Genomic DNA, 13,503 nt, shown 5'->3' with positions numbered 1-13,503 from the left:
CCAGGAAATCCATTCAGAAAGACAACATCACATTTCATCCAAATGATACAGTATCATACAGAGAATACAGAAGATACTTTTTCGAACCTTCCATGTCGGCAGGAAATGAGTCTGATATTGTTACAATTCCAAATCTGCTTGTGTTGGTAAGACATGTATCCTCAATCAACATAATCATTTAATGCTGTATTTTTGTCTATCCATTTTCAACAGTTTTTCTGTGATTTATATTTCTTTTTTTCCCCACTCACTCAACTGAAGGGTGCAGCGGTGATGTTGGAAGACCTTCCCTATCCAGTGCGTCTAATGGTCAGTGCCACTTTTAAGACCTTCAAAGAGGGGCCTTTCCTGACCAAGACCATAGGAGAGCTGATGTGGGGTTATGACAGCAAACTGGTAGAGTTCCTCAATAAATTCCTGCCAGGGATGCTTCCCTCAACAGGAAAGTTTGGCCTTTTTGTTGAAGTAAGTGTTGAAAGTTGTTTTTTGGGGGGGGGGGTACTGATACAAGACCAGATATATAGCAGGTGTATGTATGGAGGACAACATTGACAGTAGGCAAATGTGTTTAAAAAATATTGACAAGAATCCCTGTAGTATTGCGGTGGGTATGTGGTTATAGATGTTTTTAATCTGCTCTACACCAAGGATTTCTTGATTTTAAATGACTTTTGAGCTGCTTAAAATTAGTGGTTTCAGTCAGATAGTGGTTTTAAAAATGTCTTTAAAGCACCAAAAAACAAATGGCAAGCTATGTTTAACCTGTCTAAACTAGAGTTTCAGTGGTTTTGCCTTGTTGGGAGTAGCTATGAATTCTGCACTCTTTGGTGAAAGAAATTGTTTTGAAGCTGTTTTTAGGTTCCGATGCATTCCGAAACCCCCCCAACATGCACGCACGCACGTGCGCGCCTAGTCAGCCTGCACATGGGCAGTAAGTGCTATGTGGAGTAGGGGTGCACTTTTATTTACTTCATTGAATAATTTGTGAGTCTAAAAAGTAATTCAAATCCTGAGTCTTTGACCAAATACAAGATAACTGAAAATGCAGATACTGCAATTCCTGATAGTGGTTTTAAAAATGTCTTTAAAGCACCAAAAAAAACAAAAACAAATGGCAAGCTATGTTTAACCTGTCTAAACCGGAGTCGCAATGGTTTTGCCTTGTTGGGTGTAGCTATGAATTCTGCACTCCTTGGTGCGTTCGCAGACTATCTTACGGAGAATAATTTCTTTGAGCCACTGCAGTCTGATTTTAGAAAATATCATTCCACAGAGACGGCTCTCACTAAAGTGGTGAATGATCTTCTGCTTACAATGGATTTGGACACCACTACGGTTCTGTTGCTGTTAGATCTCAGTGCTGCATTTGATACAGTGGCTCATCATATTCTACTTGATAGGCTGGAAAATCATTTTGGGATTACTGGGAGTGCCCTTGCATGGCTGACGTCATACTTGACCAGTCGTTCTCACTGTGTTTTGTACAGTAACACTACCTCTAACCTTAGTGACATGAAATTTGGGGTTCCACAGGGGTCTGTCTTAGGCCCCCTGCTTTTCTCCCTTTATATAGCACCCCTTGGGCACATATTGCGGCGTTTAGGGATTACCTTTCACTGCTGTGCAGATGATACTCAGTTATACATGCCAATAACTGCTGGTAATCTCATTCACATAAAATCCTTAAGATTGCCTTGCAGCAGTGAGAAGTTGGATGTCTATAAATGTCCTACTTTTAAACTCTGATAAGACTGAAATGATGGTTCTTGGTCCAGTGAGACATCGGCATCAATTTGACCATTTAACGCTCAGCCTCGGCTTGTCTGTCATACATCACAGTGACAAAGTGAGGAACCTTGGGGTAATTTTTGATCCTTCGTTGTCCTTTGGCCTCCACATTAGAAATATTATTAGGACTGCTTTCTTCCACCTGCTAAATATAGCAAAGATTCGTCCCATCCTGTCTATGGCTGATGCTGAGACCCTGATCTATGCATTTATCTCTTCTAGATTGGACTACTGCAATGTTCTATTTTCTGGTTTACCGCAGTCTAGCATTAGGGGTCTCCAATTGGTTCAAAATGCTGCAGCCAGACTTTTGACACGAAGCAGAAAGTTCGACCACATTACACCCATTTTGGCATCCCTTCACTGGCTTCCTGTCCCAGTGAGATCAGATTTTAAGGTTCTGCTACTAACCTATAAAATTATTCATGGACTGGCACCCTCCTACCTAGCTGACCTAATTAAACCTTACGTACCGGCCCGGGTTTTATGTTCTCAGGGTGTAGGACTACTTTGTGTCCCTAAGGTGAATAAGAAGTCTGCAGGTCACAGAGCTTTCTCTTATCGTGCCCCTGTTCTGTGGAATGATCTCCCTGCTTCAATAAAACAGTCGGATTCTGTGGAGACTTTCAAGTCCAGACTTAAGACGCACTTATTTTCCCTTTCATATGGCTACCATACTGGTACAGTTTTGTTTTACGCTTTTTATTCTTTTAATTCATTTTATTAGTAATTGGAGCAGGCCGCGGCCTCAACTTTATCTAAATTCTGGGTCTTTTAGTGAAGTTTAGGGCTAGTGGCTGGCGATCACCTTAGTATTTCTCTGTTTTCCTTGTTGTTTAATGCTGACAAATTATACAGTATTTCTTGTCTTTTTGTTGCCTGATTCTGTTTTTCTCTCTGTTTAAGGTGCAGCTCCATCCAGAGATGGGAGTTGTAGTCGTGTTGGCGATCCCCCTGTCCTGTGCGCCAATAGCATTTCTCTTATATTCGTCCATGAATTGTTCTGTGAATGGTTCTGTAATTTATGTTTTGTAGCATGGCCCAGGCAGAGGGTCACCCCTTTGAGTCTGGTCTGCTTGAGGTTTCTTCCTTAGAGGGAGTTTTTCCTTACCACTGTTGCTCTGGGGGTTGGTAAGGTTAGACCTTACCTGTGTGAAGTGCTTTGAGGCAACTCTGTTGTGATTTGGCACTATATAAATGAAAATAAATTGAAATTGAAAAATTATTCAGTCAAAGATTCAGGATTTTAATTATTTTTTAGACTCACAAATTCTTCAGTAAAGTAAATAAATGCGGCAGCTCTGCAACATCTGTAATGTGCAGGTAACTACACATTACAGATATTGCAGTGATAAGTACTATAGATCATAAATATGATCACAATGGGCATTTTCATGTTGATTTGATTGAAGGCTTATAGAGAATTCTCTCCAGAACAAAGCAAACCTAACAGAATACAACAGAATTACACCATTTTATCCAGATTATAACAAGTCATTGTAAATACTCCTGCAGAATCTTTGATTTTAGTCCACGTTTATACATATATAAGGTGGTAAATGGATTTACAAGATGTACCGTATCATTCCAAGATTTAACACCATGATATCTGATGTGATGCTGATAACGAGTTGCTCTATGCAAAGGTAAATGCAAATGTGCAGCCTGCCTTGTCGGCTAATTATGAATTTGATGGTTATGCACAAAATAATATTTAATGAAGGAAGGGCACTTAATATTCATAGAGAGCTCTGAAAACAAATGTACAGGTCAAGAAAATATTTATATGGAAAATATTTAAGAGCTACAATTTTAAAAACAGGTGCACTTGGAGCACAAGGTTTCGAACGAGTAGCTATTCGAGCAGATTTTTTCTGTAGAAGAAATATTTTGTTTATACAAGTTCATGTTGATGAATTGGTTCCATGTAAGACTAGCAGATTATGTGACCTAGATTGTTGCGTATACTTGGCATGATGATGCCAACAAAAGGCTTTCACGTAGGAATCCACCTGGTTGACTGTGTTGCTCTTTGGGACATCCTGAGAATTTGTAGGATCCCCAACAAGTTGTTGGCTCTACTTACAGGTAGTGCGTGAGTGTTCTGCCGAGTCAGGGCAGAATCTGACTTTTCAGTGCGTGGAATGAGTGTTTCATAAGAAAAATATTTTATAGCCAGTTACATCTACAGGAAAAGTATTTAACAAGTGTTTTGACAACTTGGGGGGGAATTAATGGCAGCACTGACCTCCTCAGTCTCCAGCTTTGGTTGGCACAGCCTCAGAGCTGCAGTGTTTATCAGTGTTACTGAAATGAATAAAACACTGTTTTCCCCTATGGTATTATTGGCCTGGCAGCTCAGCAAGCCAGAAATGATTCTATTAATAATGAAATGAAAAATATGGCCAAATATCCATGAATTTTGATGTCCATAATCCTTTCATTGCATTCAGAGTGCTTTGATTCTGGTAGTCTCTCAAACAAGCAGTCTTCTGTGAAGTAAATGTTTTAATAATTATGTGACAGTGTGGTAATCCTATTTTTTTGTTTTGATCTTACCTGCAGTCACCTAACAGCAGCACAACACTGAAAACTCTCACTGCTGTCTGTGTTAGAATTTGACATCCACACCAGATTTCTACTCATAATGATTATTTAAAAAAGAAAACAAAAACAAACTGGACACAATCTGTACTGTTGTATATAATTTTTCACTGCCCTTTTTTTTTTTTTTTCCCCATGAAACTTGCTGACCATTCATGTCGGTAAAACTCATCAATAACTCCTGTTTTACACCAGAATCTGTGCTGCTGAAGCACAGGCGTCATTAAAAATGTTTAAGACTTTGTGATTCTAACCGTGGTCTGAATGATGGTTTGTAGGACATGTCCAGTGAATGAATAAGGCTTACTGACTGGCAGCCCATGGGCCATGTTTGCCCTAGCCCTGTTTTGTATGAACATGCTTTAGCGTGGTGTCTGGACTTAAAGGACATGTTGCACCAAAATCATAACAATTTAGATTTAGGCTGTTAGTGGCCATCCGATGATCTACCGGGATTATTTTGTGCACTTCCGTGACCGGTTTCAAAGTATACAGCATTTGCAGCAAACAGCTACAAAGACGTCAGAAAACAAAGTACTCAGGTGTTTCCAATAAGTGATGTAGCTGCTAGCATTAAGAACTGAGGCACGGATTAATTCCAAAGTTTACATAAGTGTGATGTCGTGTTATGATGCCCCGTTTTTAAGTGAAAACTGTTCATTTTGATGCAGTCACAGTAAAAGCTGCGGCTCTGTGAAGGTTTCTGCACCTGCACAGCCATGAGTCATAAATGCAGCCTGTCGATAACAATCTCTGCTGTAGGTTCAGCTTTGTGCACGATTAATAAGTGTTGTTATCAATAAAATTTAAACAAATACATCTGCTGCCAGGGGAAAAACATCTTGGAGACATTCCTTTTCGCAGCGAGCTGAGAGGAGCAAAGAGCGCGTACACACACACTCCAGCTCCTCAAAGCAAAAAAAAAAAAAAAAAAAAAAAAAAAAAAGAAGCCACAAGACACAAAAGGTGTAAAATCCTGAACATGCCAGACTCACCGTGTTATAGATTTAATTCCAAATCTAAACTCCACACAATCAAAAAAGCACGCATGTGCAATCGCCTACTGCAGCTTCGCCTCTCTCATGCTCGTGGCACATGAGATAACATCCATTAACTCCTGGAAATAATATATTCTGATGTTTTCAAATGTAGCAAATCCATCTGTGTGTCAGGTAGTCTGCTAAAAACAGCGTCATGGAGATGTCCCCACATCCATGTCCACAGCTTCAGTAAACCACCATCCACAGAGACACTGTGTCACGACACTTTACGCTCCAAAATCTGACACTCTGAAAAAGTTAAGAGTTTCGGGATGAAGTGTGTCATCTCCAGTCTGTAAATCCGAGCCATCACTTTCGAACAGCAGCTCAGAAGCTTCATTTTCAGATGGAGCAGGTTTGTTTCCCTCTGTCTGTCAGTCATTGGGATGTTTTTGTTTTGCTAATAAAGACGTCACACACTGGAAAACTGCAGAGAATTGCCGAGTGATACATTTTCCGGAAATGCACCTGCTAACGCTCAGAGTGAGAGGAATTAAATACATCAGAGATCACTAACTATTAGCACGTGTGCAGAGAGACTTTACAATCATGAGTACTTTTATGTTGTCTTGCTAACTGGACCATTTAAAAATGTGAGACATGTTCTTTAAACTTTGAAGGAAAAAGTAGGTGCACATGCACTCTGACATCTGTCAGTGATCACTTGGGATATTGTGGCAATAAATATGCATGTTACCAGCCATGCAATTGGTGGTGAGGTTAGTGAAATTGAAACTGAGTGATCCTGGTCTTTGTATATTCTTTAATTTCAAAAATACTTGTGTATTGTTCTTGAAAAGTAGTATTTTTTGTATTAAGCATATACATCAAGCAGGGCTGTGAAAACTCTGCAGATCAGAGGAATTCCGTGGATTTCATCATGGGCAGGGGGGGTGTTAGTGTTGTACTCTGTAATCATCACTGAGTTTTTAAAATGCCTATTGCAAAGCGTTCTTTTTTATGACATTGTGCAAGTTTTATAAGTCCACGGACACTGATGTGTATAACAGATCAAGAAGTCGGTGGAGAATCATCCCTCTCTCAAAGCGCGGCTGTTGCGACAGCTGTCGTGAAGTGGGACTGGTTGGTTCTACAGCGATGCTCCATGACGCTGTTCTTTAAGCTAAACATAGCATGTGGACATTGCATACTTTAAGAGCCATCAAGTTCTTAAAAGAAGAGACGCCGGACAGAGGGAAGATGGCGAGAAAGACGGTCTGAAAAAGCTTAATAAGGACAAGAATCCATGGAATTGACGCTGGCTTGAATTTAAAGTTCCTCATCATGAACACAGATAAAAGAAACGGGAAAAGCTCACTGCATCTTGTGCCCTCAAGAAACATGGTAAGATTTTTTTTGTTTTGTTTTTGATTTTTTTTGTCTCTGGAAAATAAACATTGCGCTGTTCAAACAGGATTTCAGACAAGATTGGGTGACTTTTTTTAATTAATGTAGACTTTCTTTCATTGGAAAAAAGACAGTGTGGTTTTGAGTGGATTTACAGGAATTTACACAAGGATATAAGCGACTTTTTTACAATAAGGTATGTTGTTGATATTTTACAATGGTTTTTCAAAATATTCTACAAGCTTTAGCTGTGGTTTTTGAAATGCTGTAACAGTCTTTTCAGTCTTCATGAATTTCATGGAGTTTAACTGTTCTGAGTTTACAATTAAAAGGAAAATCATTCCAGTTCATACTTCAACATCATATTCTGTTATTTCAACATCATCATTGACAGTTTAAATGAAAGGTTGAATCTTGAATCATTTCAATAAGCACTTCTTTTGAGATTATTTTCTTCCAGGATATGCTGATAATGTATCATTACATACAAAATAAATTTGGTTTCTGGGCCCCGCGGGCCCTAGACCCCGACTCGACCCCCTGTGTATTTTCCTCAGATGTCACAATTTTCATTTCGCAGCCCTGATGAAGTATCTGAGATCTTAGGTCAGGTTTTGAGAAACAATATAGAACCTTACATCTTAACAATTCCATCCATCTTCTTCTGCTTCATCCAGAGTCGGGTCGGGGAGGCAGCAGCTCAAGCAAAGCCACCCAGACCTCCCAATCCATACACACCTCCCCCAACTCCTCTGGGGGAACCCAGAGGCGTTCCCAAGCCAGCCGAGAGACGTAGTCCCTCCAGCGTGTCCTGGGTCTTCCCCGGGGCCTCCTCCTGATGGGAAGTGCCTGGAACACCTCTCCAATGAGGCGTCCAGGGGGCATCCAGAAAAGATGCCCGAGCTACCTCAGCTGGCTCCTTTCGACGTGGAGGAGCAGCAGCTCGACTCCGAGCTCCTCCCCAGTGACCGAGCTCCTCACCCTATCTCTAAGGGAGCACAGCCACCCTGTGGAGGAAACTCATCTCGACCGCTTGTACTCGCGATCTTGTTCTTTCCGTCATGAGCCAAAATCCCATGACCATAGGTGAGGGTCCGTAAATCGAGAGCTTTGCCCCCCTGCTCAGCTTTCTCTTCACCACGACGGTCCGATACAGCGACCTCATCACTGCAGATGCTGCACCGATCCATCTGTTGATCTCACGCTCCATCCGTCCCTTGCTCGTGAACATGATCCCAAGATACTTAAACTCCTCCACTTGAGGCAAGGACACTCCACCGACCTGAAGAGGGCAAGGCACCTTTTTCCGGAAGCATGGCCTCGGATTTGGAGGTGCTGATTTTCATCCCGGACGCTTCGCACTTGGCTGCAAACCGGACCCCCTCTACACCCTGGCTGCACCTAGAAATTCTATCCATAAAAATAATGAACAGAACCGGTGACAAAGGGCACAAAAGGCATTCCTTTTAATGGAAATTCCGTTGGACTACTTTTTGATTAGTCACGGGTTGCTTCTCTTCTGTAACTTTAACATTTCTTTCTTCATGAATGGATTTCTGTTTGAGAATGATCTGGTCTAACAAATTTTTGCCGCACCGACATTAAATCTTAAGGTTTTCCCTGCCAGTTTGTCCAATAATTAAGGTATGACAATCTGTTTGTCCATTTGCTTTTAGCCTCTGAAAAATGTGGGACACACAGAGCTCTCAAGCTTGTATATTTTAACCACTTTGAAAAGTAAAGTTGACAGTCTGCACCTTAAGGTCATTCATTATTAGATTTCAGCTATAACATGCTAAAGAGCAGGTGGCTCGGTGTCTTAAGAATTTGACTACCAACCTATAGCTTAAATTCCAGATGTTTTTCAGCTACCACTCTGTTCCCAGACAAGACACTTCATCTGCATTGTCCTAGTTCACCTAGCTGTAAATCGTTACCGGCCTTTGTTTGGTTAGTAACCCGTGATAACCTTTTCATTGACGCTGTATCATATTACAGTATCCAAGGATAATTGCTTGCCTCTGGGCCTATGTAGGATTTATATTATACTAAGCTGGACAACCAGAGAACAAAGGCTTTCAGTCTCCTAATATATGTGTACACTGAGCTGCAGGAGTGAAGTGCTGTCACCGCTACAGTTGTCCTTGTAATACGTGAACTTCCCACCCATGAACTGATAGTTATGGTTATGTAGACAAATTATGGTTGTAAGGTCAATGTTCCTCTGTCTTTAGTTCAACAACTCAAATACGGGACTGTTCACGGTCTTCACTGGCAAAGACGACATCAGGAATGTCCATAAAGTTGACTCCTGGGAGGGCCTGACAGAAGTAAGAAGTCAGCGTGACCCCACTATCTTTGTTCATTTCTTTATCTTTATTGCTCCATTTAGCGTTTTAGCACCCAGCTGTCTGTTTTCTCTTACTAGCTGAACTTCTGGAAAAGTCCTCAGTGCAACATGATCAATGGAACAGCTGGCCAGATGTGGCCCCCTTTTATTACAAAGGAGACCACCTTATCGTTCTACAGTCCAGACGCCTGCAGGTAAAAGTTGTTTTGCACGTTCACCTCCACACAGGTTGCCTTTTTATTTCTAAGCCTAGTTTTTATTGTTTTGTCCTTCAGATCTCTGGAGCTTGTTTACCAGCGACCTGGTGTTTTTAAAGGCATCCCCTTATATCGATATGTTGCACCCAAGACTATGTTTGCTAATGGAACAGATTACGCTCCCAATGAAGGCTTCTGTCCGTGTAGACAGTCTGGCCTGCTTAATGTCAGCAGTTGTCGCCACAGTGAGTAATACTACACTGTACTGTACTGCATGTGTTCCTTTGTACAGACTGCTGCTTGCAGATTATTTCTCTGCACTTGCCAGTGCTTGATCTCAAATGGAAGATGCAATAGGATAATTGAAGTTGGAATAAAAATTGATAAATAACCCTGCAGACTTTGGGTTCAAAGTGCATTCAAAGGTGACATTTTTATGTTTGAAGTTGAAAGAACCACAAAAAGCAGTTTGAATAGTGGGTTCGTCCATATTTTGAGACTAAAGTAGCATATAGAGCCTTATGATGTTCTGTAGTGCTTCAGGGGAATGCAGACCAAGTGAATACCTTCTCATCTGTTCCACAGATTCTCCCGTCTTTCTTTCCAACCCTCACTTTTATGATGCTGATCCTGTCCTGCTGGAGTATGTGCATGGTCTTCATCCTAGCGAAGAAGAGCATGGCCTCTTTATCGACATTCATCCAGTGAGTTTTGAGTGCTGTGTACGGTGCATCCAGAAAGTGTTCACAGCGCTTCACTGTTTCCACATCTTATGTTACAGCCTTATTCCAAGATGGAGTCAATTCATTTTTTTCACAATAGCCCATAATGACATGCAAAATGTTTTTTTTATTATTATTATTTTTGCAAATGAATTAAAAATAATAATAATAAAAAAAACTAAGAAATCACATGTACATAAGTATTCAGTCTTTGCTCAGTACTTTGTTGATGCACCTTTGGCAGCAATTACAGCCTCAGGTCTTCTTAAATATGCTTGGTGCACATATCTTTGGGCAGTTTTGTCCATTCCTCTTTGCAGTACCTCTCAAGCTCTATCAGGTTGGATGGGGAGTGTCAGTGCACAGCCATTTTCAGATCTCTCCAGAGATACTACGTCAGATTCAGATATGGGCTCTGGCTGGGCCACTCAAGGACGGTTCACAGAGTTGTCCTGATGCCACTCCTTTGATATCTTAGCTGTGTTGTAAGGGTCATTGTCCTGTCCATTGCAACTGTCGTTGCAGGTTTTCATCCAGGATGTCTCTGTACATTGCTGCATTCATCTTTCCCTCCATCCTGACTAGTCTCCCAGTTCTTGCTGCTGAAAAACATCCTCACAGCATGATGCTGCCACCACCATGCTTCACTGTGGGGATGGTGCCTGGTTTCCTCCAAACATGACACCTGGCATTCATGCCAAAGAGCTTAGTCTCCCTGACTAAGGTCCTTCATCATCGATCACTCAGTTTAGACGGGCGGCCAGCTCTAGGATGAGTCCTGGTGGATCTGAACTTCTTCCATTTACAAATGATGGAGGCCACTGTGCTCACAGGGACCTACAATGTAGCAGAAATGTTTCTGTACCCTTCCCCACATTTGTGCCTCGAGACAATCCTGTCTTGGAGGTCTACAGATAATTTCTTTGACTTCATGCTTGGTTTGTGCTCTGACATACACTGTCAACTGTGGGACCTTATATGTAGATAAGTGTGTGTCAATCAATCAATCAGTCAATTTTTTTATATAGCGCCAAATCACAACAAACAATTGCCCCAAGGCGCTTTATATTGTAAGGCAAGGCCATACAATAATTATGTAAAACCCCAACGGTCAAAACGACCCCCTGTGAGCAAGCACTTGGCTACAGTGGGAAGGAAAAACTCCCTTTTAACAGGAAGAAACCTCCAGCAGAACCAGGCTCAGGGAGGGGCAGTCTTCTGCTGGGACTGGTTGGGGCTGAGGGAGAGAACCAGGAAAAAGACATGCTGTGGAGGGGAGCAGAGATCGATCACTAATGATTAAATGCAGAGTGGTGCATACAGAGCAAAAAGAGAAAGAAAACAGTGCATCATGGGAACCCCCCAGCAGTCTACGTCTATAGCAGCATAACTAAGGGATGGTTCAGGGTCACCTGATCCAGCCCTAACTATAAGCTTTAGCAAAAAGGAAAGTTTTAAGCCTAATCTTAAAAGTAGAGAGGGTGTCTGTCTCCCTGATCTGAATTGGGAGCTGGTTCCACAGGAGAGGAGCCTGAAAGCTGAAGGCTCTGCCTCCCATTCTACTCTTACAAACCCTAGGAACTACAAGTAAGCCTGCAGTCTGAGAGCGAAGTGCTCTATTGGGGTGATATGGTACTACGAGGTCCCTAAGATAAGATGGGACCTGATTATTCAAAACCTTATAAGTAAGAAGAAGAATTTTAAATTCTATTCTAGAATTAACAGGAAGCCAATGAAGAGAGGCCAATATGGGTGAGATATGCTCTCTCCTTCTAGTCCCCGTCAGTACTCTAGCTGCAGCATTTTGTATTAACTGAAGGCTTTTAAGGGAACTTTTAGGACAACCTGATAATAATGAATTACAATAGTCCAGCCTAGAGGAAATAAATGCATGAATTAGTTTTTCAGCATCACTCTGAGACAAGACCTTTCTGATTTTAGAGATATTGCGTAAATGCAAAAAAGCAGTCCTACATATTTGTTTAATATGCGCTTTGAATGACATATCCTGATCAAAAATGACTCCAAGATTTCTCACAGTATTACTAGAGGTCAGGGTAATGCCATCCAGAGTAAGGATCTGGTTAGACACCATGTTTCTAAGATTTGTGGGGCCAAGTACAATAACTTCAGTTTTATCTGAGTTTAAAAGCAGGAAATTAGAGGTCATCCATGTCTTTGTCTGTAAGACAATCCTGCAGTTTAGCTAATTGGTGTGTGTCCTCTGGCTTCATGGATAGATAAAGCTGGGTATCATCTGCGTAACAATGAAAATTTAAGCAATACCGTCTAATAATACTGCCTAAGGGAAGCATGTATAAAGTGAATAAAATTGGTCCTAGCACAGAACCTTGTGGAACTCCATAATTAACTTTAGTCTGTGAAGAAGATTCCCCATTTACATGAACAAATTGTAATCTATTAGACAAATATGATTCAAACCACCGCAGCGCAGTGCCTTTAATACCTATGGCATGCTCTAATCTCTGTCTTTCTAAATCCTGTCCGATCAACTAAATTTACCACAGGTGGATTCCAATTAAGCTGTCCAAACATCTCAAGGATGATCAGTGGAAACAGGATGCACCTGAGCTCATTCTTCAGTTTCATGGCAAAGGCTGTGAATACAGTACTTGTGTACATGTGATTTCTTAGTTTTAAACTTTTTTAATAAATTTGTAAAAATCTCAAACCTTTTTTCACATTGTCATTATGGGGTGTTGTGAGTCAAATTTGGGGGGGGGGGGGGGTCCTCAATTTCAGAATAAGGCTGTAACATAAAAAAATGTGGTAAAAGTGTGAATAGTGTTCTGGGTGCACTGTATGATGAGTAGGCCTGTTGGCAATTTTACCCAGAAATTCCCCTTGAAGTTAAATGAACTTAACCCTTTAACGGTCTGCTCAACCCTTTGGTAGAGGACATTAATATTTACTACATTCTATTGAATAATGTGATGCAGTTAATGAGTTAAGGTGTTGTAACCGTATGACGGATTGAGTAAACTGATTATTAACTGATTAAAATGATTTGTCTGGTGGCAAATACGCTTTTCCGTCTGTCTCCGGTGGATTTGAAGCTCTGATAGACAGACAATGTCACATTTCCACTGGCAACACAAAGAGCCACATTCAGCAGAACGGTTTTCCTGGTGTCAAGATATATATGCACTGGGGGAGCCGGATTTGTGCAGGATTTGCCGAGGTCTGAACACAAATGTGGCTACAATCCGGCTAGCTCTGGGATCATGAAGTCATACTTCCTCACTACATTCTTGATCTGACAAGCATCCTCTCCATTAGGCCGGTGTTCAGCGCGGGTGAAGCGGTGAGGACAGCAAGCCCAAGCTTCTTTCTCTGTGGAGCCTTTTCACCAAGAGAATCCACCAAGTGCACTCTGATGCCCAGATCCACACTCTCACAAAAACATATTTTTCTTCAGTCTAAAAGTCCCTTTG

General features: G+C 41.3%; 1 protein-coding gene across 6 annotated transcripts in view; it reads left to right on the top strand.

The window, feature by feature from the left end:
* The window catches only part of scarb1 (scavenger receptor class B, member 1), a 72,028-nt gene that overhangs the window by 18,964 nt on the left and 39,561 nt on the right, over positions 1 to 13,503 (top strand). For all 6 annotated transcript variants that reach the window (XM_034192514.1, XM_034192513.1, XM_034192509.1 and 3 more), the window contains exons 3-8: positions 5 to 146; positions 262 to 465; positions 9,014 to 9,109; positions 9,208 to 9,323; positions 9,405 to 9,571; positions 9,912 to 10,030. In XM_034192514.1, coding sequence (XP_034048405.1) covers positions 5 to 146; positions 262 to 465; positions 9,014 to 9,109; positions 9,208 to 9,323; positions 9,405 to 9,571; positions 9,912 to 10,030 — 844 coding nt within the window. The remainder of the gene's footprint in view (positions 1 to 4; positions 147 to 261; positions 466 to 9,013; positions 9,110 to 9,207; positions 9,324 to 9,404; positions 9,572 to 9,911; positions 10,031 to 13,503) is intronic.

The sequence above is a fragment of the Thalassophryne amazonica genome, chromosome 17 (genome assembly GCF_902500255.1).
Source record: "Thalassophryne amazonica chromosome 17, fThaAma1.1, whole genome shotgun sequence".
Lineage (NCBI taxonomy): Eukaryota > Metazoa > Chordata > Actinopteri > Batrachoidiformes > Batrachoididae > Thalassophryne > Thalassophryne amazonica.
This window is presented reverse-complemented; position numbering and strand designations above follow the sequence as displayed.